This window comes from Channa argus, chromosome 10 (assembly GCF_033026475.1).
Source record: "Channa argus isolate prfri chromosome 10, Channa argus male v1.0, whole genome shotgun sequence".
Lineage (NCBI taxonomy): Eukaryota > Metazoa > Chordata > Actinopteri > Anabantiformes > Channidae > Channa > Channa argus.
In genome coordinates this window covers 7,225,641-7,252,743 of record NC_090206.1, presented here as the reverse complement: position 1 = coordinate 7,252,743, position 27,103 = coordinate 7,225,641, and the positions used below count along the sequence as shown (strand labels likewise).

The following is a 27,103-nucleotide window of genomic DNA, read 5'->3' as shown; positions in this document are numbered from 1 at the left end:
ACAAAAACAAAAAGATCTTTAAATCTGCAGCCTGAATGCAAGAGCGAAATGCTCGCAAAAACGATTTAAGGACGACGTCCGCAAAGAATGCCTGCGCTTTTATCCCCACCCCCACAAAGGGAAAACAACACAAAAAGATGCGCTCACAAATACGTGCACAGCCAAACTTGTGTTTGTGCAAAGACGGCTGCGGAGGACACAGCATCTGCGAGCACAGGTACGTTGCAACATTGGAGTTTTGTGCATGAATGGTTGTAATAAAGTGGATTGATTGAACTGCACAGACTCGGCACAAGTCAAAGATAAGCTGTGTGCACCGTTTACGCTGTTACAAAGGGGCGCATGCGCTCCTTATACTATTTGTTTTAGAAAAGGAAAAACAATCCGAAAAAAGTTAAGATTTGCTTGTTTGGCCTTTAGTGGGGCTCTGATTCGATAAAGGAAGACGAGAACACCTCCAACTTTTTTTGTGAATTCTAATGCATTTATACCACCTTTAAAAAAAGGAACCGCCTGACTTTAATTTGAACGTTACTGGAGTCGTAGTAACTCGATTTATCGAGGAAACTTGTTAATTACTTGAAGTTGACTCTGTTGGCGCCAAGTTGCACACGCAGGGTCCGAGCGCTGACAAAAACCTCTTCATACCCTCAGTGTATTTTCTTAACGCTGTGGGAAAAACGACAGCAGACGAACAACGAGTTTCCAAACCTTTTAAACGATTTGTTCTCACATTGGTAAAGATGGAGCCTTTAGGTTCAAACCTCCACCCCCCGACCCAATCCCCCACTCACGTGTTGCCTAGTCTGCATGATTAAAGTATGGTGTAAGCTGACAGTGGTGGAAAGTAATTAACTACATTAACCTTAAGTTTATACAGTGCTCAAATTGCAGTTTTACTTGTGTTGTGGATAATGATTTCTTTAATTTTGTTCCCACATCTTGCTAACCGCCATCACCGACCTCGATCCTGCAGCTTCCACAGCACGTGTTCTTTCTCCAATAACAAGTTGTAGCTTCAGCTTCAACATTTGTCTTAATTTATCTCAAACAACTTTATTTTGGTGTGTTTCAGGTGGTCAAGACTGCAAGGCCCTCCTCTGTAGGAAGTAATCTGCCTCACCACTCCCCTCCATCTTCCCACACCTCTTATGGTCCTCCAGCTAAGGTGCATCTAGTGTAGCTAGTAAAGTAGTTCAGTATCTACTGCCCTAGGTGCCCCTTCTGGATGGAGGGCTTGTTCTTAACATACATTACATACGTGTCTTGAGGATGAAGTATCTTCATGCTTTCATTGTAAAACACTAAAATGTGATGTCCCTAGTTCTCTGCATTTTCCTTAGTTGGAGCCAACATGTTGGAGGTTTAGTAAAAAAACCCACGGAGATCACACACTTGTTCATTGTCTCAAGGACGGCAGCATTATGTGGTACTCGGAAACCGTTGTATAGCTTTCAATACTTATGAACCTGCTGTTTTTCTTTTCACTTATGTAACTGATAGTTTCATGCGAAAACAATAACTGATATATTGAAAACCATCCAGATGCAACAGCTGAAGGCAACATCATTCTGGATACCTTATCAGAACACTACCCTTCTGGTATTGTGAGACACAGCAAGCTATTTTTGAGCGTGATAAACTAACATCATTTGTCATAATGGTTTTCCTGTGCAGACGAGTACACTGATAGAATACATTTACATCAACATTTGTTGATGTAAGTTGTTGTCACATTGTGTAACTTTTATCAGTGTGTACCCACTGGTTTTGTGTGTGTGTGTATATATATATATATATATATATATATATATATATATATATATATATATATATATATATATATATATATATATATATATATATATATATATATATATATATATATATATATATATATATATATATATATATAAAATTTAGTGCCTCATATCTTTCTGATTCTTTAGCTGAACATGTCGACTTTGCAGTTCCAAAGTGCTCACAGTGCAGGTAGTACACACTGATCTACTGCATTTTGTGCACTTCAGGTATTGCTGGCCCCCTTCCCTCTTGCATCAGTCTGAGTTTATGGTGGTCCATATGAAGGTAGAACTCTGCTGAGTTAACAGCGAGTTTTGTTGGTTTGCTCTCAGCCTCTGCCAGTCTGTGCTGTGCAAATCCATGCAAAGCTCTCTGTTTCTCAGACACGCAGCCAAAGGAAGAGAGATATGGTTTTTGTTTTCTGTTGTTCCAAGCTTTGAGGAACACTTGAAAGACAAAAAAAATCTCATTCGCTTCGGGCACAAGAGAGCAGATTTTTTTTTTTTTTTTTCTTCCTGTGTTGCAGTCACATTGGACTCAACAGGCATCTTAACTTTGACTTTGTTTGACAAAGCTGTTTGTCTTGCTGTTTTCGGGTGGATGGCTCCGCAATTTCAATACATGACCCAATCTGAGAAATTGCACAGTATCCATCTGCAATCCGCCAGATGTTCTAAGCAGCTATTAGACTGTATTGTAGACAAACTGCAAAAAGCAAATGTGCTTTTGTCTGACTTTAATGAACTATAGTTTAAGCTGGACTGTATGTTGTTTGACGTGTAAACTGAACACTAGATGGCAGCATTTGAACTGTATTGGCTCCGTGGAGCTGAATTTAAGGGAAACACTGTTCAGTGAAATCGCTGAAGGAATAACCATGGTGAAGGAAAATGCCATTAGATTATGTTAACAAATAAAAATGTTTGAATTATTTAATCTAAGATGTTCACTTTAGCCTGGTTTTATCGATTTGAGTGTTCCACGGACTTTCTGTGTACTTTCCCCACGTTTTCGAATAATAGAATTAAATTTTAATAGTAATAAGCTTATGAGTCTTTTTTTTTTTCGTTGTAATATATATCTGCATCTCCAGGCCACATTCTGCGCCACTATAGTGTGAAAAGTAAACCATGCAGGTATTGTGCTCTAATTGCATCCTATTTGATACAGCACAATTTGTCTAACGTGACAACAGCTCGCGCTAAGCATTAATCCCCCTCCTTAAATTTCCTCTCCTGCAGCCACATAGGGGCCAGTGTATCACCTTACATCTTTACTACGATCACGCATTTGAGCGCGCGCTTTTTCAGGGAGCGCGCACATGTATCCAGGGGCTCGTTCATCTTAGTGGTGAGCTGAGAGCCAGTGCCGCAAGTGAAGAGGGACTCGTATAAGTTATCAGCATCCGAGGAGCTTCACCAAGAGGCGCAACCGAGCAGCTTTCCACCCCGACCGACCGCTGAGGAGAGAAAAGACGACAGGATGCTGATCCGAGGAGATCCAGGAGCTGCAGCTTCACCTCGTCAGCGCCAACACAGGATTGTCCTGTAACTTTTTTTATGTGCTGAAGTTAATCCCAGCTCTTTGTTGCTCTGCTCGTGTTGCTTGTTTGCCATGGCTGGTTCATCCGTCCACAGTGCGCTCTTCCTGTGCGCCTTCCTCCAGCTGTTCTCCATGCTTGGCGGACAGGTGCCAAACTGCCAGGAGGTGCGCGCCGTGTTTCAGTCTCTTCACCCCGGCTCCAAGTGGGTCCCCGAAACCCCGGTTTCAGGTAACTATCGTCAAACCTTGCGTTAGCTCTCAGAATGGCATTAGGCTCATTCAAATAATTCCTCGGTTTACGAAAATTATGTTTGATATCTGCATTCTTATAGATTTCCTACATTTCTACAGGCTAAATTCGATTTTTGCCTTTTCAACTCTGAGCAAAAACATTCAAAATCAGTTCTAGTTTGCAGTTTCAGAGGGCGTTACCGATACAGCAGTCCTCTAATGTAGAGCTTTTCCAAGGATGCTGTACTCCGGTATCAGAGCCCCCCCCCCCAACACACACACACACACACTCTCTCTCCAACCCTCTGGCAGAACATTTACCAACCAGCTCGAAAAACAATCCATTGTTAAGTACCGTGTTAAAAATGCAAGCTGTTTACTGTTAAATAACAAGCTCCCAGAATCGATTTGTTCCACTATTGACGGAAACATGGAACCAAGTGACCTTTCCTGAAACCTAACTTTGATTCAGTTCTTTGAAACAGCAACATCGTTTTTATCAGGTTATTTTGTGCTAAGTTTGAGTATAGTTCTATAGTTGATGATGGACTCAACACACAAATAAAAAGATTTTCCCTTTCCCTGTAGGAGAGATGATTAATAGTCATGTTCAGGCTTTTCTCTTGGCAGGGTCTCCTCAGCCACATTGTCACAGAATAAAGATTAGTGATGTGATATGAATTGTGACCAGCCTAGATTATGTATGTATTTATTTTTTTTCAAAGATGCAATCATCCAAACAAGATAATTATTGTTCCCTGCAGCTCAAATGTCACTGATTCCATCTTGGGTGAGGAAGTTGCGTGTCTTGAAAAAAAAAAAAAGTGAATTTACAGTGAGTCCTGAGAGGAGTGTGATGAGATGTTAATGGTTGCAAAAGGAGCATCAACTCCCCACCACACAGCATGTTGGTGTAGCGACTCCTGAAGCCTGTTGAATGTATTCTGATTCAGTATGTAAATAGGGATTTTTCACATATGGCGGAATCTCACTCGGTTACAAATGTAAGCTGGGTATTTTAGTGGTATGTCAGCACAGGGAAGCACACGAAGTTAACTGTTTTCTCTCCATTTTCAGTTCTCACACACCTCACTAAGTTTGTAAATATGATGGAGGGCAACAGATTACAAAATGGCCCAAATCAAACAGCCAGAAAGATGTGAGTGTTGCACTTTGAAGCACATTTTGTCATGCTCCCATCTGTGGCCGCACGCAGCTCACACCGCTGAGCTTTAGATTTCTCCATGCATCCATCTTTAATCACACATATAGGCCATCAAGCATTTATCTGCCATCCAAAGAGAAGGCCAAAACACATACCTGGCCTCCCCAGATCTTGTCTGTGAACTTTCACAGAGGAATCACGCACACACACTCCAGGCAGCTCAAAGCCATCTCTTACACTGGAAATCAATTTGCAAGTCAGCCAAAGGACAATTGACCCTGGCCAGTTAAGGCTTAGTATCATTTACGCACTGCGATGATACCCATGACTCCTCTGGTGCAGAATAACTGATAGTTTAGTTGTAAAGGAGGTGACCTGTGATAAATGGCCACATTTATATATGCACAGTAAATATTAGATCATGGAATCCTCTGTAACAAGGTCCCAAATCCTTTAACATTAATATGGTTTTCTCTGTAACAGCTGAAGTAACTTACTTCATCACCAGTTATTAGTTTGATACTTAAAGCTGCAATATGCCACTCAGGCAACAGGGCTACCATGACACTTGAAATCAATTTACTCTGCTTTACCCAGTCATTCCTCTCTCTGCTCTGCTACGATCTGCCCAGAGCTTCAGGTAGTCATTTTAAAATAACTAAAATGTGCGGTTCAGAGTCAGGGGATCAATCCCCAGTCCTGGCTATATGTCAAAGTGTCTCTGGGCAGGACACCAAACTCCCAACAGCCCCTTCCCATCCCCAGCTGCTCAGTGCCGGTCCAAGCCCGGTAGAAATTGGGAAGGGCATCCGGCGTAAAAACTGCCCAATCAACATGCGGACAATGATCCGCTGTGGCGACCCTGAACTCACGGGATAAGCTGAAAGGACAAAAATAAAAACAAAAACAAAAAAACCTGTCTATAACAGCAAGCCTCACCCAAGAACATTTGGAAGCAAATACCAATGCAAGGGCTGTTCAGTGAGTTTAGGTCACAGATCTCCTTAACATCAGCTCTCCTTTTAAAGCAATAAATAAATAATAATAATAATTAAAATATAGCTATCTTTAACCAGATTTTCCTACATTAGTGAACTGTTTTCAGATTGGGTCTGCTAAATCTGCAAAACATTTCTTAAAAATTTTTAGCAAATAATTTCAAATCATCAACCCTGGAATTGGTGGACAACCATGCAAACACATTTATGGAGTCTGTTACTACAAATTAAACATCATAACAGTTTAATATAACCATGTTCAAAATATAAATTAATATTTTCCGAGAAGAGAAATGAGAAATAAATGAATCGAAAGAAACCCGTAAAAAGAAAGAAAAACGTGAAATATTCAGGGATAAATGTTGGGTTTGCTGGTTTTTGTTAGGTAAGTGTATGTTTTCAGCTTGCAGAGTCACTAAAGTTGTGCTTACCAAATCCGCTAAAATCCTGCAGGAGTTCTGGTGGTCTGAATGCTAATTAGCCATGTGTTTGTGTTTTTATGGTAGTTAGCCATGTGCAGCTCATGTGAGACGGGTTTAGATTCCCTGTTTAAATTAGTCAGTAAAACTGTGATATATATTCCAAATTACAGTATGTTGTGTTTTGTAACCTACTGTTTTATTATAGGCTAACCATACCCACTTAAAAACGGTTTAAGTTGAATCAGGTCTTCAAGCTTAAGCAGGTTTGGAGGCTGAAACTGTCAGAAAACTTGACAGTAGTGTAGGCCAACCTAGGCGTCCTGGACAAACACCTTTAATAAGTTTAAGTTTTTGCATGTTTAAAGGGGGGGTTGCTTCCATCATTTTATTTTTCATTGTAGCAATAAACACACATGATTCAAATGTGCATCCAGTGTAAAGTGAGAGTAATGACTTTAACCTTGTTCACGCTCTATTTTACTGATTAATGCAGTGGTTCACAATCTTTTAGGTTATCTCCCTTTACTTAAAAGACCAGAGAATGATTTTCTCCCTCTGTATTATATAGATCATTTTCAGGAGTAAAATTGTCAAGCCATTCACCAAAGAAATCAGCAAAGCATTGCCAGAAGTCAGCAACAATGATCCCATTTATCACTTTGACTTTGTCCAACAAACAAAAATATATTCAGTCTTTGTGGATGATTTTTCAGTGTCAATCTACCATTTTCTAGAGAAAAAGGAAAAGTGGTTGCTGCAAGACGTTTTCATACTTGCAAAAGCTTTCGGACTAACATCCTATTTCCAAATAAATGCTAGTCCTGTTTTTCCCTGCAACAATCTGCAAAAATCTAAAGCTAGAGCAATATTTTATAGATGTTTTTGTGAAACTGACATGTCTAACATGACCTTTTGTGATGTTTAACCACAGTAAAATACTGTGTAATACTTTGTTTTCCTTAAATCCCAACAACATTTGTGTTAATGAGCTGATGTTGTTTTCACAAAAGCCTTAAATATGCAGCACCTTCTTATAAATTTAGTGCATTCTCAATGGACATGCGCCATCTATAATATATCCTTGGCTTACATTTATGCATAATAAGTTTTACAGTCACAGTTACAACCTCTGTAATTGTTCTGAACTTTGAGCTAGCGAAACATTATGCAAGTAAATGTGAAAACATGTCATGTCTAATGTAACAAGAATTCTTCATTGAGGCATACAGCAAATGAAAGATTGATGACATGTTGAGGAGAGCTAGCAGTGATTTGACCAAGGGAAGTATCACTTCTTTGTGCATGTGTGCGTGTGTTCATTTGTGTGATAGATGTGAAGTAGTCAGTATTGATATGGAGTACTGTGTGGGGGAGGTGGCTGATTCAGAAAGATGTCCGCAGGAAGGCAGTACAGAATTCTAATAATGCTGCATGTGGTGCCAAGGGGCAGCGGTGCAAAAAACAGAAGCTTAAGTTTTCACCAGCATGATTCAAAAGAAGCAAAAGCAGAGAAACATTTGCAGCAGATATGAACAAAAAGCGTAACACCGCTGTGGGAGTTGTGCCACAGTTGTGTCTTTGTTGGTGCTGTTGCTGTGGGTGGTTGTAGTGTCTGAAGGTGAGATAGAGGCTGCAGTATCAGTTCGCTCCGTTCATGTCGACATGTATGTGCAGGAGGCGCACAAGCAGTGCCGAGCACTTACCCCAGGACATGAGAGGATGTGGTGGATCTCTGACCTGATTCATGAGAGGTGCATCAGATTCTCACTGAATGGAAGAGTAATGATTGTATGCTGTTGTCCTTCAAGAGAGGAGTTTTTCTCTTGTTTGATAGCTTTATGTTGTTTGATATTTCATAGCTGGATGCCTAAAAAAAAAAAAAAGGTCCCAGTTATGCGGACTTCTTGGCAATTAGCAGCAGGGTCAGGTCATCCAAACCTCTTGTTAAAATGGAAAAACCGAACAACAAAGAACAAACCCTTCTGGTGATTAAATGACATTGGACATGAGTAGTAGGTGAAACAGCTTGACCTGGAGTGAGAGGACTTTTTGTCTAATTAAGCGCTGATTTGTGCTCCATTTATTCACGTCTTACTAGCAGAACAATCCATCTTTGATGAAAGGGCTCTTGTGTTTCCTGCCTCATTGTTTTGTGTACACTTAAAAAAAAAAAAAATGTGGGCTCTTCTTCATTCATGCTTCCAGCTTTAGCTTCATCAAACAACTTAAGTAGAGCAGTGAGCAAAGCACTAAAACACTTGGAACAGTTGTAAATCCCAGTAGCTAGTATGTTCCTTACTCCTCAGGTTGGTTATAAATTGTACCATCTTCACTTCGTTTATTGTCTCTATAAAGTAACACTGGCTTTTTTTTTTTCTCTGGAGAAGAAGCCATGGATTCCCGCATGTTTCCACCCCAGTCTAGTTCTTGATGTATAATTTATGCACATAATGAACGGCTTTTAACATGTTCTATATCTTAATACAACTTGTTTTTCCCTCTTGGTCTCGGTCATTAAACTTGCATCATGATAGCTCTCTAATTGGTGCTAGGAAACTTGGAGACACATGCTTATTCGTGGCTGCCCCTGTAACTTTGGCTGGACTCCCTAAATGTGAGGACTGTATAAGTCACAGTTCTCTCTTATGGCGTTTGAACTGAAACTTTATGTCACGAGAGAAGCAGCTACTGTCAGATAAGGCAGTGACAAAGTGAAGGGCGATCGATGTGTTTTTAAAAAGGCATTCAGCGAGGACCTTCACACTCATGGAAAAGGCAGCTGCTTTGCATGTTGAATTGTCTGGCACATCATCAGAGTATTGATTGAAAGTACATAATCATTTACAGGCGTCACCTTGAGCTGAGATTGTATGTTGGGGAAATTTACATCTAAATTGCTCCAAGCTCACACGCCGTCTCTCTTCACTGTGCCTGAGAGAATTGGCCATCAGGACACACAACTCAACTAATTAACCAATAACAAACTTATTGTGCCCAATGGCTATTAAGCTCAAGGTAGGTGAAGTGAAACAAGCTCAGAACAAAAGTGAGCACAGATGACAAAGATCCCAAGTGATCTGTCAATCTGAAAGAAGGCTTTATTTAGAGGGTGTGATTTCATTATTTGTGAGGGAATCATTTCCCTGCCTAATCCGTCACCCAATGCTCATCGCTGTGGAAGTTTTGTAATGAAACGCATTTATCATCCGCAAAACGACAAACGTGCAGATGAAACTGTCCGTTTTGATGGAAGTAATAGCAAAATCCCAAACTCTTTTCTCCACTGGCTGCGCTCACCTTACCTATGGCGATATTGACAGCTTAATAATTTTGCCCCTGCAGGCTGAAATTAAGTTGATCTTATCTGTCAGGAGTCCTTTGTCCGTATTGATTTAAGATATTAAGCCTGTCAGTATGCGTACAAAAGGTGCTGTGTGATGGTTTTATTGCCCATTTTGCTCATTAGACTCTACACCTTAAAGCCTGATCGCAGACAGGAGTGAGCAGGAAGTTAGCTGAAGCTGCTCTCTGTTTGACTCCCCAGCAGTTATTAATTATCAAGACTGTCACTCTGCTGCATCTCCTGCTAGTTTAACTTCCCTCCATGCCAGCTGTGTTCATTGTTCCAGTCTCAGCTCCATTTCTGAGTAGCTATTGTTTGAAAATCGCAGACACAAAGCTGTGAACCTGTAGATATAAACGCTCCGTCTCGACAAAGGCCTTTCCTTTTTCTTTTGACACGCTTGTTATCAAAATGTTTCTGATATATACTGTATAAATACACACTCAAACTCTGAGCCATCCATCTAAATTAATCTCTCCTCCTCCGCCTCTTCATCTTCCGTACCCCGAGCAGCTGAAGCTGGCAGACTTCCCTGACATTTGTTTACTGCGCCATCAATCAGACCCTTGTCACTGGCAGCAGATCCTGCACACGAGTCTTCGGCACATCTTGGCGTGTTACGACCACAGCCTCCACTGAAGTGTTCACGGCCACATGGGACGAGAGAGACTTACAGGGGAAAGCACCTAGTAAAGGGATTTTCACAGGAACTCCCCTCTGTATTCAGACATCCGATGGTTGTGCCCCATTTATGTCTGTGTGTGCATCACTTTAAAGGAATGATTTGGGAATAGGGTGGAAATTTACAGCTCGTACATACAAAGTTTATGTTCCACTGGAATTGTGTTTTTCTAAAGAGATATGCTCTTTGCGAAGAACATCCTTCTTTAAAAACTACATGTATTGAACCATCCAGTATATTCTCCTTTTCAAATAGTTTAAACCGGAGATTATATCTTACATAATTTCTGTAACATTAGTATTAGTAGGGTGTGTTCACATGCTAAAAACAGGAACAAATACCCCCATACAAAGTATGTCTTTCGGTATATTATAACACAAAACTGCAGTTTATTTGCCATTGCTGTTACAGAAGCTGAGGCATGTTTGCTATCCTTGATCACACTAAATTATAACCGTGTAGTCTTTATCTCCTTCCTCACTGAGAGTTTTTCAAATTGAATATATTTCTTCAGGGCATTTGTTCTTTGATCTGGTTTTGTGTACGGCTACGTCGCCCCAATGACACATCCTTGTCACCTTAATTTTGCTTTTACCGACTTACATGTGCACGATTCAAAAGATCTCTGGGAATCCAATTATTTCTCATCTGTCTAAACAAACTTTAGTGTCTGTGGCCAGGTGCACAAGTGTTGTTTCACCACTTTCAGATTTGCACTTGGCTGTTTATTTTTTATGTGAGTGAAAGCATGCCGAAACCTGGGTGGGTTCGTCTGCACACTGCACTGCTCTTAGCGCTCATCGTTGTGCCGAAGAAAAAAAAACTTTTTTGATCCTCAGTGTGCTAAGAGTAGCCTGGAGTTGTAGGAAGGTTTCTGTTGACCAAATAGATCTGTGAGGAGAACAACATACACCAGCAGCTTTGGTGTATTGCTTGAATGTGCATCAAAAAGACTTATTTTTTTTAGCAGCAATTTATTTTTGACTTCAACCCTGCTAAATAACACAGCGTTTACATTATAATCATATGCTCATTAAGACTGCAGAATCTGCTGGAGATAGCATTTCCCGTGTTTAGCATGCAGAGGATGCAGCTGAGTCTTTTTGTGTTGAGTAAGAAGCTTCTGTGTTTGAAAATTAAACAACAGTGGCTTTGGAAGCTCCTTCCTTCTACTCATCCAGACTACTATCCTGTCTCCGCTGATTTCCTGCCAGGTGCGGATCTGCAGGTTTGCCAAACCAAAGGCCCGACCTGCTGTTCCAAGAAGATGGAGGAGCGGTATCAGGTAGCTGCACGCAGCAATATGGAATCTGGTCTGCAGTCTGTCAGTGCTCAACTCAAACGCCTCATCATCCAGAATGCTGCCATTTTTCAAGGTAAGCAGTTAGCACAGTTTGTCCAAACCTGTTTTAATCTGACAAGATGATTTTCCGCTGGCAACGAGAAGAAACAACATCATTATTACAATTTTTAACTGATAATTGACGCCTCCAAATCAACACATCCAACATCCACTTTCTTGGCTACACATTGATGTTACACGTCAGCAACTCACTCCTCCAGACAGTGAGTCACACAAAAATAAAGCAAAAAACATAATGCACGCAGACGGGGATGAGACATTCGACTGCTGTTAAACTCAGTGTTAGAATGGCAGAGACGTTTGGTTTGAAGAGACTTGGCTTGGCTGTCTGTACCAGATGTGTAGTTCCAGAAAGTGGCAGCTTCCTAAAATTTTGGTGCAGTGCAGTTAGTGATGACTGTTATTCACAGAGGGAAAACACAAGTTGGCCATTGGTCCTGGTACCACTCATCAATGAGGGAGGTCAACGTAGCCTAAGTGGTACGGCTGGTTTAAGTTAACATATTCATAATAACCAGTCCCCAATGGAACTACATAGGCTCCATTATGTAACACATACTGAGCGCTTTAGCTTTAATCATCATCGATCAAAATGTTGTCACATCAGTGTTTAAGTTTCACCTGCCCTTTTTCTATTTTTTAATTTTTCCTGATTGTTGTTTGAAACTTAATGTTCCCTTAATAAAGTATGTGCTTTAGAAAAAATGTCAGACAAGTAGTAGGAAAGACCACTACCACTTTTTTTTTAAAGGATTAGATGATTGGACTGGTAGTAATAACAGTACAGTAAACATGAATCTTAGCATAGTACATACTGTATGTATAGTCGGAGCCAGGCCAGCCCCCACTCTCTAATATTTATGCAAAGCTAACCTAACTGGCTGCTTGAAGTGGTTTCATATTTTCCCTACAATCATAAAACCTCATCTTCTTACATAACCCTCTTGGCAAGAAAGACAGTAATCATATATCGTAAATATTCATATCACACTGCTTTACTAAGATTACAGTATAACAGTTTTAAAAAAAGTCTTTTAGGTAAAAAAAAAATGAGGTACCTAATGCACCTGGAAATTTGGGGGACTTTATTTGCATTGTTGTGGACAGTAGCAACTATGTAAGTTTTCAAGGTGAAAAAAATAAACCAGTATGTTCCTCTTACTAATAAAACATTCTTGTGTAGCAAAATGCCCCTTTGCTCAAGTTGCTACACTCAAGCTGTAGCTTACGATGGCTAATGGCAGCTTTTGTTTTTGTGTTTTTGACATTATCAAACCCCTTCACTTTGTTCTTCCCTCTTTCTACCCTCATTCTATAGTTTACCGTTTACATTTATGCTGTCATTTCCAACAGCTACATACATATGCTCATTTAAAATCTACGTTTCGACACAAGTTTGAAATGATGGTTGAAAAGTTTAAGAATTAGTCTCATGTAAACTCCCTGACAACTAAGGGGCACATCATTTTTCTTTCATATTAGCAAAGGTTGTTGGAACACACCCCTTTCACATTCAGAGTTGAGCGTATGCTATCATGCTACACAGGACCTGTGTAGTGTAGTGCGACAGCTCTGTTTACTGTCTTGGGGTTTGCACTTCAAGTGTGGACACACTGGGCCAACTTTTTTGAGCGTTGCCTCCTCATGGGCTGTGAAACACAGCACCATCCTGACACGCCAATTAAAACTAGAGGTTTAATGGGGACCGTGGGGTTTTCTTGACTTGGTAGTTACACACTAACTATGTTAGAGAATGCTGCTGTGGTTTGGCTGCACTTTCCTAGAAGCCGTTCGATACTAATTGCTTTAGCATAGAGCTTGAGAGAACTCCCCAAACAGCCCCCAGACCGAAATCCTTTTAACATCCTGGTCTTATCTGTTTCTCTTTATGTTATTTTATTTTCATCCCCGTTTTCTTCTCCTTCTTTTCTCCTCCTGTTTCTCTGACACTGTCATCCTCTCTCTATATCTGTCTCAGTCAATCTTCTTGACTTTTCGTCTTTCCCTCTGTTTGTCTCTTCCTCTCTCGATTCGTGCTTCTATTGGGAATTGAGTGCATGCCTTGTTTGCAATCTTCTTTGCAGCTCTCTGTCTCTTTTCTTCTTTGCTCACTTCTGCCAGAGAGATCAAAGGGCTTCACCTCTCCACTTCTCTGTCTCCCTTCCCTGCATCCCTGCATCCCCCCTTCCTTCTAGCTCCATCTTGCCCTGCTCTGCTTTCCCAAGCCCCAGACTACACCAGAGGTTTTAGCCCTTTTGAAGTCAACTTCTCCAAACAACAGAAAAAGTAATGGCTCTGTCTATCTTTGATTTTAAGCGGTAAGATGACAGGCTGCTTTAACATTAGGCTTCGTCAAGATCAATACCACGAAATAGGTAAAGCATTAGGAATTTCTAATGGTCCGTGACTCCTGCACTGAGAGTCTCATATACTATTTGACAATGTAATGAGCCTTAGCTGATCTCTTTATAGTATACCATAAATGGATAAACTGCAGAATTCATTCTGATGTGTGACAGACTCTTGGATTTCATTTTGATTCACATTAGCAAGATCATAGCACCATCTTCCCCCGCATGCTGTGATTGCCTCATGCTCAGTGGCCTGATGTTGTCTATTTAGATCAAAATGAGACTTTGTAAACCTGTGCCGGATGCTCATCTTCAAATCTAATCTTTTTAAATGAGAAGCTGATCTGAGCACACTGAGGATTTAATTTAGTAAATAAATTATGGAGTGCAATACTTCTGAAGAGCGTATCAGTATGTGATGCTGCACATCATTGAGAAGCCTGGAGGTAACTGAATATATGATTTTTATTGTAGAATTTTGAGTCAGTGCAGAGAGGGGAGGACGGAGTGATGTAAGAATACTTAAAGGGGAACTCTACAGATTTTGCACACGAAGATCAGTTTAGTTGAGTTTGAAAGGAATAGGTTTGAAAGAGCTGGGAGCCTGTCTTATGTCTGTGGTAAACTTAATCACTCAGCGACAACTAATTAACATTGTCCCAACATTGTGACTCAGCTGACTAAGCCACGAATTTATGTTTGTAATGTGATTAAACCTCCAATCTCATGTCATCCCCTCACTTTTACCCATCTCCTCTGTCTGTAGCTCCTGTATAGACTGCCTCATGAAGCAGAAACTCATCTAAAAACATCTTCTGGCATTTTGTGGGTGACTGGCAGCTCTAATTGTTGTTATTTTCCCCTGCGATGTGTCCTTCAGAGCAGCACCACTGCTGTTGAGAAGCTCAGACCGAGCCGTGGCCTGCACATTAGAAAATGCATTAGTCATTTGTCTCATTTGTTAATGAGACAAGGTTTTATTTAACATTTTATAATTATCATGCAAGTTGCTGAGTGACATGCAGTGCATGCGGTGCCAGGTTCTGGGTGCTTGTGTTGTGCAGAGCTTGTGTAAAATTACTTTAGAAAATGAGCCTCACCTGACTGCAGTACTGGTGAAGAGAAAAAGACCACACTGCTGCACGTTTAGTTTTATCACAGCTTGGTGCTCCTCTGCAGCCCAAGGAACAGACCTCACCCAGAGGAGAGGTCCAAAGAGCAAACCCAATTAATAAACATGAGAGGATGGGATTGGCCCAATTGCTTATAAAGTCAACTATGTGGAGAGGAGAGTTGTGCCATGTGAGTGTGTCTGCAGATATCACAGAGTCTGTATGATTTCTGCTGAAAAAAGTGGGGCAGACAGCCTGGTGCTCCTGAAATGACTCAGTGACTCTATAGAAGGCTGGCACAGTGGGGTGTTTAAAAACAGGTTTGACTTGGACTACTTTCCGGAAGCATGAAGGCGATCTGTATGTGGCTTCACTCGATGCCACAATGCAAGGGAGCCTTTTCCACAGATGTGACGCTCTGTAAACGAGCGGAATAGTGGACAGAGCTCGAAAGGATATACATACATATATTTTTTTATCCAAAATAAACATACCGCACAACCTGTGGTCGACTAATATCTGCCAGAACATACACATGCCATAATTGAAAAAGTTCACTAAACAAAAGTGTGAATAAATCTTCTCTGTCCTTGAGTTCATCACACCTCACTTCTTGCGGGCCAACAAATTAGCATCTCATTAGCAGTCTCAAAAAGTCCTATCGACTTCTCCTGCTTCTTCTGGATGGGTTTTAATTACTCTAAGTGTATAAGGAATTAGAATGGCAGACCCCCTGTGGCCCTGGCACAGGTCATTGTTGACCTTGAAAGCAGTTTGGCCTCATTTGTCTTAGATAGTGCTGAATGGACATTTGCTGTGGCAGTAACCCAAACAAGATGTGGCAAGAGGTGGATGACGCAGAACCTGGCAAGATTGAGCTGCCTCTCTATCCAGCAGCCAATAATCAAAATCAGACCTCACTGGCTTCATCATCCATTCCCTGTCTCTTGCTTGTTTAGCCATCCATTCGATCCTAAGTGCCCCAGGCGTCTGGCCTGAAGAGGCCTGTCCTCTGATCTTACCATCATCTGCTTTCCAATAATTATCCCGTGCCTCGATCTCTCCGTGGAGTCATTTTGTCTTCCGAAGAAGTTTCCCCAAGTAATCCAATAAGAGAGGGGACTGAAGGGATATATGCCTGCTGCAAGATGTCTGAAGTTGTTTACTTGCTGCCCCAGGCTAATCTGATAACTTAATGATGGAAAGCGCAGTTCTGCTATGTCCAATGGGCTCCTTTGAGCATCGTTTACAAGACACGATGGGGTATACCAGCCATTACCACATCTTCATTTCTCAACTTGTAATTTTGTTTTAACTTAATTGTTGTGTTTTATCATTATGCGTCACTTATTTGTTTGTCTCTAATGAGATTTTTAAGACTTTTTGAACACTGCTGGGCTGGCAAACTACTGTACAGATTGATAATAAAACAGTGCAGTTCTGAGGGGTGCATGGTCTGTTTGAAGTCTGTGGTTTGTCATGGTCTTCTGGGGCCACAAAGGAAAAAAGCCACTGTCTCTTTGCTGTGAATAAACCTGACCAAAAAAAAAAAAAAGTGAGCGTTTGGGAGCCTAAGGAAGAAACATGAGCTGCAGATGCAAGAACATAAGCAAAATACACGCAGGTAAAGAAAATGCACAAATATTATCACTCTTCCTCTGATTTCCTCTCATTATCCATTCTGTTGTTTTTGGAATTAGTCTCATAACTAAGTTAAACAGTGAATCACTAGAGGCAAATAGAAAAAGTTTGGGTGCAGTTTATCACTGAGTTAAGAGGAATGGTTTGCATCTCAGTCCTATGTGTCTTTTGTCAATGCAGCCCCCAGTTCAAGAAAGAAACTTGTTGATCTTGCTGTGACTTCATGTTTTCACACTAAACTCAAAAAAGTAGAAGCAGACCAAGTGTTTAAAAGAAGTTTATTGTAAAAAAATTCACCAAGTATTTATTTACACACTTATTTGGGCCCATTGTTCTGCAGGAAGACGAATCACCAAAGCAAATTGAGTGGTATTAAGATGCCAGCAGTTATTTGAATTGTTGTGTGAACTGATGTAACTGTTTTCAGGTGAAGGGTTTGTTTCTTTAACCATAATGATTCAGTATTTTCACCCAATTATTAGTCTTCCAAGTGCAGGATTTTCATTCAAATCATTTTTGTCTTACTATCTGATAAGAAATAGAATCCATGGGCCTGGGTGCTATATGTCAAATTAACACTATCAATTAAAAAAAAAAGCGTAATGGTTGTATCATATTCTAATCAAGTTGTTTTTGAGTCCAAGTGCATGTTTGTCCTAAATTCGAAAAATCCCCTCAAGGTGCTCTTAAAATATTACTTTAATCATGACGGATATATGTATAGATGTGTAAATAATGCCTCCAGCTGTGGCTGTTGCTGGCACAGCGGCATACAATCAAAACAACCTCAGACAAATCTGTGTTTATATAATTAATTGCAATTAATTATATTCAGCCCATATGACTTTTCATTAAACACTAATAGTAATATAATGACATTGTTGCATTAATCTGTTTTGCCTCCACTGCCTCATTGAGACATTACTAACATTACTGGTTGAATTATTGCATATCGCAAAGGCAGCAACAGCCTCACCTTCATCTTAAATAATGTATATACCGTTCAATCTAAAGTATTTCCCACAATGTCTTACTTGCATGGTTTTGTTGTCCTGATTATTCATAAGGGCTCACTATGTTAGCAGATGGATTGTATATTTTATGAACATATATTTGAAAGGTAATACTAAAATTCTTTTCCCACATTTGATATGGGGTAAAAAACCTCAACAAAATGATCCTAATGGTAGCTGTCTCACGATTGAGCTTCATGAAAACTAGATTCATCCATAGCCTTGTCACCCACTAAATAGAATGAAAATAATAGCCACAAGCTGCTGGAAATTCCTTTTGCATTGATTGATTATCAAATCTTTTCAAAAGTTTGATAAAGTTAAGGCAGGTGTTAAGTGCATGAAGGGGAAATGTCTTGCATAAAATGTCTGCATGTACTCCTCATCCTTAGTCGTAGAAATTCCAGCTATAATCACAGGGTCGAGGTTAAACTACTGTAAAGGAGGTGAGTAACTCCATCAGCTGTCTTTTTCACCGTGATCCTGGGAACGATTGAACTTTTTCTTCACCGAAATAAACCTTTGTTTTCATTGTTACATACTTCCTCTTTTCAATGTTTCCAGACTGTCTTATCTCACCAGGCTTTATGCGGGTTGCTACGGGCTCCTGTCTCCACGGGAGGCCTCACCATCCTATTCCCAACAGGGCTGGCATCCTGTTTAAAGTGCTCCTGCTGTCTCACAGTGCTTCACAGCACACCTTCTTAATCAGGCCTCTGTCTTTTGATTTGACCACAATCAAACCCACAAATACGACGACTGTCTTTCTGCTGATAATATGTCATCCAGTCGACACCGCGTGGGGTAGATATTTGCATATCATTTCCGCTGTGGCTCCAGAAATCTTCAATAGCAGAATTATCACCCCAGAAAGAAAAGAGCCAAATCTCTTAGACTTACACTGGGCTGTTTATCTTACACGTTTTCACCATTATTCTTTACAAAAGACTAATTTCTCCACTCAAATTAAAGGTTGGTGCATAGTATATTATGTTTATGTTCACTCTGGAAAGACCTGGGAGGAGGAGGATTAGCTAGTTTTGCTTTTGAGCGTGTCCTGTCTTGTATCCTTGAATGTTTTCTTGTGAACAGAAATGTCTTACATTTCATAAATTGGAACGGACATTTTTACTATTCAGTACATCTGATATTATACTTACCCCCTATTTCTTTAACTTGGAAGATTCAGTATTCTCTCGTAGACAAGAGACAACCCTTAGCTCTGACAGACTGGCCTTATTAGATTCATTTATTCTCGTTCAGTCGTTGCAGAGAGACCCTGGTTTTGATTCAGCAGAGTACTATCTGCAGGGAAAACACTTGATTTGTATCATCTTTAAAATTCCTGCACCACCTACCCTGTCGGTTTTTTTACACCACTGTGACAAAAATTGTCATGAGTGGTTTCTAGGGACGAGCGTGGCTTTTCGCGTTTGAGCCACATTTTAATGATGTGCCCTGTTGCATGCCTCTCGAGCTGAATTTCATCATAGAGGAAAAACAAACAGTGAGGAGTGAGGATCAAAGTGTCATTTGAAATGCTATCATCAAACAGAGCTGAAGGGACTGACAGCTCCTCCCAGCTCCAGCTGAGAGAAGCAGTCTTTGTTTCCTTAACATCTGATGAGCGGTGGACGAGGCAGGATGGAGAGGAGAGGAGAGGGTGAAGTCTGACGGCAGCATATTGACATGAACACATCTCACACTGAGCAAATGAGCGCCTTTAAATGAATCATCCTGCATCTCCATACATCATGGGACGCTTTTTTTCAACCTAATGGATGAAACAATTTGCTTCTCAGAAATGCTTACAGATCACTTTAATCAAAGGTGCTTCTCTGAGCTAAATCAATGCAAATGTAAAACCACATTTGAACAGCGACATCTATTAATGAGACATGTTCTACAAAGTGCACATTTGTATTCATATTAACGCAAATGGAGAAGAATTGTTAGATGTCATTTTGTTTGTATTTATCCTCACTCTGGGGCAGCCATATTCAGTATAAAGCTAAAGCCTGAATGATTGCTTAGAGCTGCTGAAGTTCCCGGTCCCTTTAACTCAGAGTTAAAACTCCCTCGGCCTGAAGTTATTTGAGTTCAACTCTGTGAGGGAAACCCGAGCAAGACCTTAAAGGTGTTTGCTTGTCAATCTTTCTCTTTGTGCCTGATGTTTGACAGATTGTGGCATGGGACACCTGCTCCAGAATTAATCTTTAAGGTCTAGCTGTTTATGAAAAGCAAAGCTCCACTTTGAAAAAGTGCACTCTGCCATCACTCTACTCACAGGTCTAAGTTGTTTGAACCTAAATCAGGTTTGCAGTTTTATAACATGAGCACAGACTTTCTCTGAAAAGGAAGATTATAAGACTGTCACAGCACTGACAAGTGACCCATTTATTTCTGTTTATCCTCTGTACACTGATCATTGCTGTGGTATAAAACGGTCAGCATACGCTATGACCAGTCTGCAGGTACACAGCCTCATATACAGCAAGCTATAATGCACAGTGTGTTTTGATGTCTTCTAATTGTTGCCAACATTATTTGTGCTGAACCATGTCCACCCCATCTCTTAAATCACCAGTCAGTATTAATGTCATGGCTGATCAATGTTTTTTTAATAGTTCTGTTTTTACCTCATGACCCCACCAGCTTGTCCTCTCCCCCTTGCTCCAGCCATGCACTAATAGTTCAAAGAGATGCATTTTTCATTTTGAACTATGAAATATTGAAATGCTTATGCAACTTATGGTCAGCCATGCAGATGTAACAAGCATGTCTGTGGGTGGAGCAGGGCAAAAGGGGCTGATCTTACATCTTTGGGATCTCATGGCTTATTTAAAGCAATATAAATATTTAATATAAGTTAATAAGATTGAACTTTTTCTGAAAAGGCAGCTTTTAGTCACCAGAACAACAACTCTATCAGGCAGGTAAAATGACTTGTGGTTACCTTTTCCCGACAAGTGACATCTTGCTGTCACGAGTTATTATTGCCGTATCTAATACAGTAGATTTTAGAAAGGTAGAAGTACTTCTATTATTGCAAAGTGTAAATGGTTAATGGCCACTTAATGGCGCTTTTATCCAAAGCACTTTACAATGTTGATTCCCATTCACACATTCACAAACCAACGATGGCTGCCATGCAAGGTGCTCAACTGACCCACCGGGAGCAACTTTGGGTTCAGTGTCTTGCCCAAGGACACTGACATATAGCCAGGAACGGGGATTGAACCACTGACCCTGGGGTTGATGGATGCCTTACCAACTGAGCTACAGCTGCGCCAAACTGTGAAATGTTTCTCATACAAACTGTAAACACCATGTTTTCTTAATTAGTATTTGTATTTTTATGAAGTGGCTATAACCATAGGGCTAAAGTGAAATTAGAGTTTCCAGGGTTTTCCAGTAAAATCATTTATGACTGACCGTTACAATTATGCAAATTACTGAAATTAATTTTGGTGTCCAGACGTTTTAGCAGCTTTGTACCTGAGCTAAATGTTAATATTAACATGCTAACATGCTCACACTCACCGTTAATTTGCGGATTTTTTAGCAGGTATTGTATATTACAGTGCTGACTAGTACTTTTGGCAGTTTTGCTATAATATAACTGAGGCTGATGTACGTCATTTTGAGTCTATTTAATCATCCATTAACGTAATGTACTGAATAAATTGTGCTTTAATGATGACAGTGAAGGCAGCACAGTGGTGGAGTGGTTGGCCCCGGTTTGAATCTACCTGCTGCTCTGGCCTTTCTGTGTTTGCATGCTGTTCATGTGCTTGTATAGGTTTCCTCTGTGTGTCCTACCACGGTCCAAAGAAATGCATGTTGGGTTACTCTGAATTGGTGACTCCGAATTGCCCATAGGTTTGAATGTGAGCGTAAATGGTCGTCTGTCTTTGTATAGTATATCTGTGTTGGCCCTGAGATAGGGTACCCTGCCTTTTGGTCAATGACAGCTAGGACAGGCTACAGACCCCTATGACCCTGAACATGATGATATAGTGGATGGATGATTGCATTAGATGGAATTTTGAGGAAACATGATATTGGGTAAATAAGTGAAAAGTTCAAAATGACTTTAGAAAAAAATGCTGTTTGATATTGTGGATACTTACTTAAACTAAAACTTAAAAGTGATGAAGTCACATTGGTGCATTTTTCATTCTTACAGTAAAATAGTACCATTAAAACAAATGCTCCATGAGAAAGTAGCAACCGAAGTTTAAGTTTTAAGTACTTGCTGGAAACTGGACTTTTATATGCTATCTAGCTTTTTCTCCTCTTTTTGGTTTTACGATGTACAGAACATGCTGTGATGAAATTTGACCTCAAGCAGATTTTTTAAGAAATAATTTATTTTACATTTTTTTCCTATTAAACTAATAACCTACACCTTTGATTTATACAAGCCACAAGTACGGTTTTATATTTGGGGACATTAACTAATTGCCCTAATTAAAAGTATGTATCCACTTCTGTGTTCAGGATGAGTCATCACAAAGATTGTAATAGGTTACAGAAAGAAGAAAGACGAGCATTTCCTCCTATAACTACTCGTATTTTTTGACATACAATGACACATAACTGAACAATTAACCTGGACAGAAAATTCTTGAAAGAATATCACTGCCATAGCTGAGGCTGCTGCCAAGACCATATCATTCTTCTTGAAACGATTGACCCTGGGAATTATTGATGAAGCAGGACACCATGTTCGCCCAGCAGGATTGTGTAAAGAGGGCACTGTACCCCCGGGGCGAGCCACAACTGGGCAGCTTAACGAAGGAAAGAATGAAAGGTGGTGGTGGGAGCTGCTGCACGCTTCTCTGCCCGCATGGCGTGACTGATGTGAGGAGAAATGTTTGGGTGGTGAGTCTGCTCTGAGTCCCGGCGGAGCCTCATCAGAGGAGCATCTCTCCTCACCCCCTCCTCCCCTATATCCCTACAGCTCTAACCATCCTGGCTAGAAGAGAGGCTAAGTGGTGTGAAGCAGGGAGCTCTCCGACAAGCTCCATTACTCCTCTTCAGCCAATTCCCCTAGTCCGCCTGTCAGTGGAGAGGTTATGTGGTGGGTGTTGGGAGTGGTGGGTCGATCAAAGGAGGTACAATTGAGTAGAGTTTCTTTCATTCACAGCTCCTTTCTCAGCAATTTTTAGTAACTTAATAACAAGGTGTAAAAGTGTTTAACTCTGTCTTGTTAGCTTAACTTTTTAGCACTCATTAAAAAGGTGGGTTTGTTGTTGATCTCCTTTCTGGAGAGGCTGCAAGGCAGAGGAGTGGTGGTTAGATAGGAGGTTACAAAAGAGAGCTGTGTCACGGCTAACGCAGACCTCGTTAGTATCGATCTTCGCAGATTGAGCACTCTTTTCATTCATAATTCATCTGTGTCTGATGGGCACAGAAGGAGGTTTGGAAGGGCGGGTATGAACTGTGTTTTATGATGTTTTCATTAGCAATCTGAAACCTTTTCTTGTGACAGCACTAATAATAACGAGCCACGGGGGGGTTTGTGTTTCTGCCCATATGGAGGGCTTCTCTGTGGCTCTGTGTCCCAAGCATAAGCCACCCTTTGTCAGGGTCTGATGGGTGCTGCGGGCAGCCCTGCTGGCCTCTGCTGTGTTACGGGAGGCCAGAATGTCTGCTCCTCACTGCAGCACTGCGGTCCACTTCAGGGAATGTCAGTTTGAACAAGCGAGTGGAAGGGGATTGCTCCCCATTAATATTTGAAGAGCTCTCGTTGCTGCAGCTGTTTACTTAACAGAACACGCTCTAGGGCTCCCCTGAAGAGTGCGCCACAGAGGAGCTGACAGTGTCACCCTGTCACTCACTCCTCTTGTCCTCCACCCACCATCCCCCGTCTCTCTTGGGTGCTGTACTGCTACCTGTCTCTTTTCCCCAAGCTCCCCCCCCCCCCACACACACAATCCATCACAGTACCATCATACTGCTTCCTACCCATCAACGTCTGTAGTGACTGTCATTGTTTTTCATCCGCGCAGTTGTATTATGCATGGTAAGTGCACATGCTTGTTCGCTGAACGATTTCGTTGTGTTTCTGCCTGTTTCTCCTTTTCAGTTGTAAACATATCTGTATCTGTGATCTGCTCAGTCAGGATCTTGCTGACATGTCACAGTGCTGGTTGTTTGTCACCACAGAGCTGCACAAATAGATGAATGGCTGTTATGACCAAAGCCTGTCCTCCTCCTCCACCCCGTCCAACAATGGTAGCACGCATTCACCCATAAAGGCTGTGCCACTTTCGGCCTCATTCTCTCAAGGCATATATCGCTGCTCTGAAGTCAGACAGAGTTCACAAGTTCATGCAGCTTTAATAACTCAGAGTGTTTTTCCTAATTTCTCACTGTCTTGTTTCTGCCGATGTGACACAGATCACGCTGTTTAAAGCAGTAGAACAGCACTCACGCTTTGCCATGTAATTTCTTTGTAGGAATCCGGTACTGATTTTAACAGGTTCTTCCAAGTAGAAATCAACGGCTTTCGGCTCGTCCCTTCAGGGGTCGCCACAGCGGAACATGAGCCGGATGCCCTTCCTGCCGCAACCCTCACATTTTTTTATGGAATAAAACAATACTACATGGTTCTATGGAATTAACATTGGGAATTTTAGAGGAAATTAATTATTTAGTGTTTATTTTTGGGGGGGGGGTGCCCACAGGTTACTGTAGTATGTGCAAATTTAACGTTTGGGGAAAATGATGTTACAACATTCTTTTTACTTTTGAAAGGTTCTTATTTTTTTTTTTTGTTTTTGACTTTGGTTCTTGGTTTTTATTCAATGAATCAAACTTTTATTAGGTAAATGAGTTTCTCATTAAAGATCAGCCATGTTTATTTAACATATTTATTAAATATATTAGTTAATCTGTTCAATTCTTGTCAACACAATATCCCAGGAGCACTAGGTGTTAATTTTAATTATGCTCTATTTAACATCTATTCATTATTTCCATCTTTCATCTAAACTATTCAGATGTTACCTGAGTTGCAAAAACAGTTACAAGATAGAGTTGTATCTTTAAATCTTTCTTAATCCAGCCAGACTGTAAATCAGCTTCATATTTAGAATGGTTTCCATCATCTCATCTAACTCTACATATTTCCTACAATTTTACACTATTCCTTTAAGCAAAAGTCTGCCACATTAAGGACCCCACATTTAATGCCCGAAGACGGTCGGGCATTAAATAGCGGAGACTTGTAGGGAGGCAGGTGTCCAAAATGCACCCCTCAAATGCTCTAAACACTCAAATGCACATGAAGCTATATTAAGGAAATACTGATTTCACATGACTGTTGCAACAACAAGAAAAGTTATCTCACACTGGACTTGAACTGGACAAATTTTTGTGTTTTGTGAACCATCCACCACTCCAACCAATCTACCTCCTTGTAGACTATGAAGGTTCTAGAAGGTTTGTCATGTTGTCACAATGACTACTGCTTCTAGTTGTTGCAGGTAGGGAAACGAAGCTCTATCTTTTTTGCTAAGTGAACAATACACTCGTTTCTTGTATCTCACAATTACAAAAACCCAGACACAAATAAACAAAACAGAGAACGACAGGATTTGTAGTAAAACGGCCTTTGTACTTTCTGGGTAACACATCTTTTTTGTCTTTGTCTCCCTTGTTTCTTATTCTTCTGTACTTCTCTGCTATCCGGAGGCTTTATGTTCACCTCAGCAGAGCAGGATTTGTCACAGGTGTTAGTAGGAATCTCTTGTTCCCATTATAGAGCAGAGTCTTGTCATGTCCTGCTGTGAACCATGCTTCATTTCAGTGTTTTCAATATTGGGAGCAGGTTTCATACACACAAATAGAGCATATTTTAATGGTTGAGCCCACGTCAGGCTAAGAGGTCTGTTTGTGTGGGTGTGAAACGCCCCATTAATTGAAAGAACAAGAGCTTCAGTTTCCTTGAGCTTGTACAGATTTCCACTCGTGTTGAGCTTGTCTTCTGCAGCTTAATTTGCACACCTTATACCACGCTGTTGGCTTTCATGTTGTGTTATTTTGTTTGATGCCAGGCCGTGTTTTCTCTAAGTGGGCTTATTTGTTGAGCAAAACTGCACAGTCAAATGCACCAGGGATATTTGAGAGGCTGTTTGTGTTCACATTCTGTAGGCCACATAGAGGTTTTGCTTGGTTTTTTTCTTCTTTTCATCTACCTATAGGAATATGCTCTGTGGCACGAATTTGCCATATGAAACAAGGCCAGAGTGAAATTAAAGCAAAGTGGAAAAAGTGTTTTCTTAGACAGTTGATGCTAAAGACTGTGAGCTTTTTGAAGTATTTGTCAAAGCAGTGAATTGAAATGAAGGACATTGTACTTTTTAAAAGCTTGGGTTATCGTCCATTTAGTAAAAAGTAGATGAAGAGGAAGGAAGAGGATCGTTTAGTGTCTGCAACTACTCCAAACATGACAAAATATCATCTTGTTGTATCGACCATAGGAGACATTTGAAGAGTTTGTTAATGAGGTCCCACAGGTTAAAAGATAAAACTCAAACACTCTATTAACAAAATGGCAGCCCTCTTATTTGTGTATTTTTCAGAAGGGTGGAGAGTTTCAGGGAACATTTAGTAAAAATGACATATGCCCATAAACAGTTAAAACTGTCAGAACCCTGATAAAACCCCAGAGGAGGTGTTGGTTTTAACCACGACATTTCAGAGCAAACTATAGACAAGACCCAAGGGTGCGGTGGTGACTGGATCTCCTTACAACACTCCAGTATGAGTACTGATGCCCTTACGAGGTTAAGAGGGTTAAAATTAGAGGAGAGCCTGTGCGGGCTAATGACTGACTCAAGGGAAACTCTGTAGCAGCTGCAGAAAGGAAAGAGAAGCAGGCTGGTTGGTAGGAAATGTAGGCTATTAAAATATATCTTTACATAACTTTAAAGCTGTACTAATGAACATTTTTCTATATCTACAAGGAATATAATAAGCATGGGTGATGTGAAAGGTAAATGGTTTGTGTGGTGAACCCAGAGAAATGACATCTAGCTCTGCAGTTCCCCTCAGCTCAACAGCAGATTTGTTAGCCTGTTTGTAGCTCATAAGTTAGATTAGTTCAAAGGAGAAAGTCTGAAGAGTAGGAAATATTGTTGATGGCAGGAATGGAATGAACACTCCTAATGAATGTTAATGCTGTTCCATGTCTACTTGTCTTGTTAAGTCAGCTGAAGTAATTCTACTTTACTTGACTATTTACATTTTCGGCAACTTCAGTCTTTTGCTTTATTTCAGGAAATTATAATTGTTATTAGTCAAATATACGATCATCAAAACCGTGTATAAGTTAAAATAAGCTCTATTGAATATTTTTTTCTTAATTGCTTTGTATAAATAGGTATTAACAGATTCATTTAGTAGAGCTAAAGTATATTTTAACT

At 40.5% G+C, this 27,103-nt stretch overlaps 1 protein-coding gene across 2 annotated transcripts in view; it reads left to right on the top strand.

Annotated features, from left to right (window-relative positions):
* Positions 1 to 1,927: 1,927 nt before the first annotated feature.
* The window catches only part of gpc3 (glypican 3), a 98,875-nt gene continuing 73,699 nt past the window's right edge, over positions 1,928 to 27,103 (top strand). Inside the window, exons 1-3 of one of the 2 annotated variants that reach the window (XM_067519140.1) lie at positions 1,928 to 2,939; positions 3,045 to 3,574; positions 11,401 to 11,562. In XM_067519140.1, coding sequence (XP_067375241.1) covers positions 3,418 to 3,574; positions 11,401 to 11,562 — 319 coding nt within the window. In that variant the 5' untranslated portion in view covers positions 1,928 to 2,939; positions 3,045 to 3,417. The remainder of the gene's footprint in view (positions 2,940 to 3,044; positions 3,575 to 11,400; positions 11,563 to 27,103) is intronic. The other variant, XM_067519139.1, reaches the window with a different exon arrangement.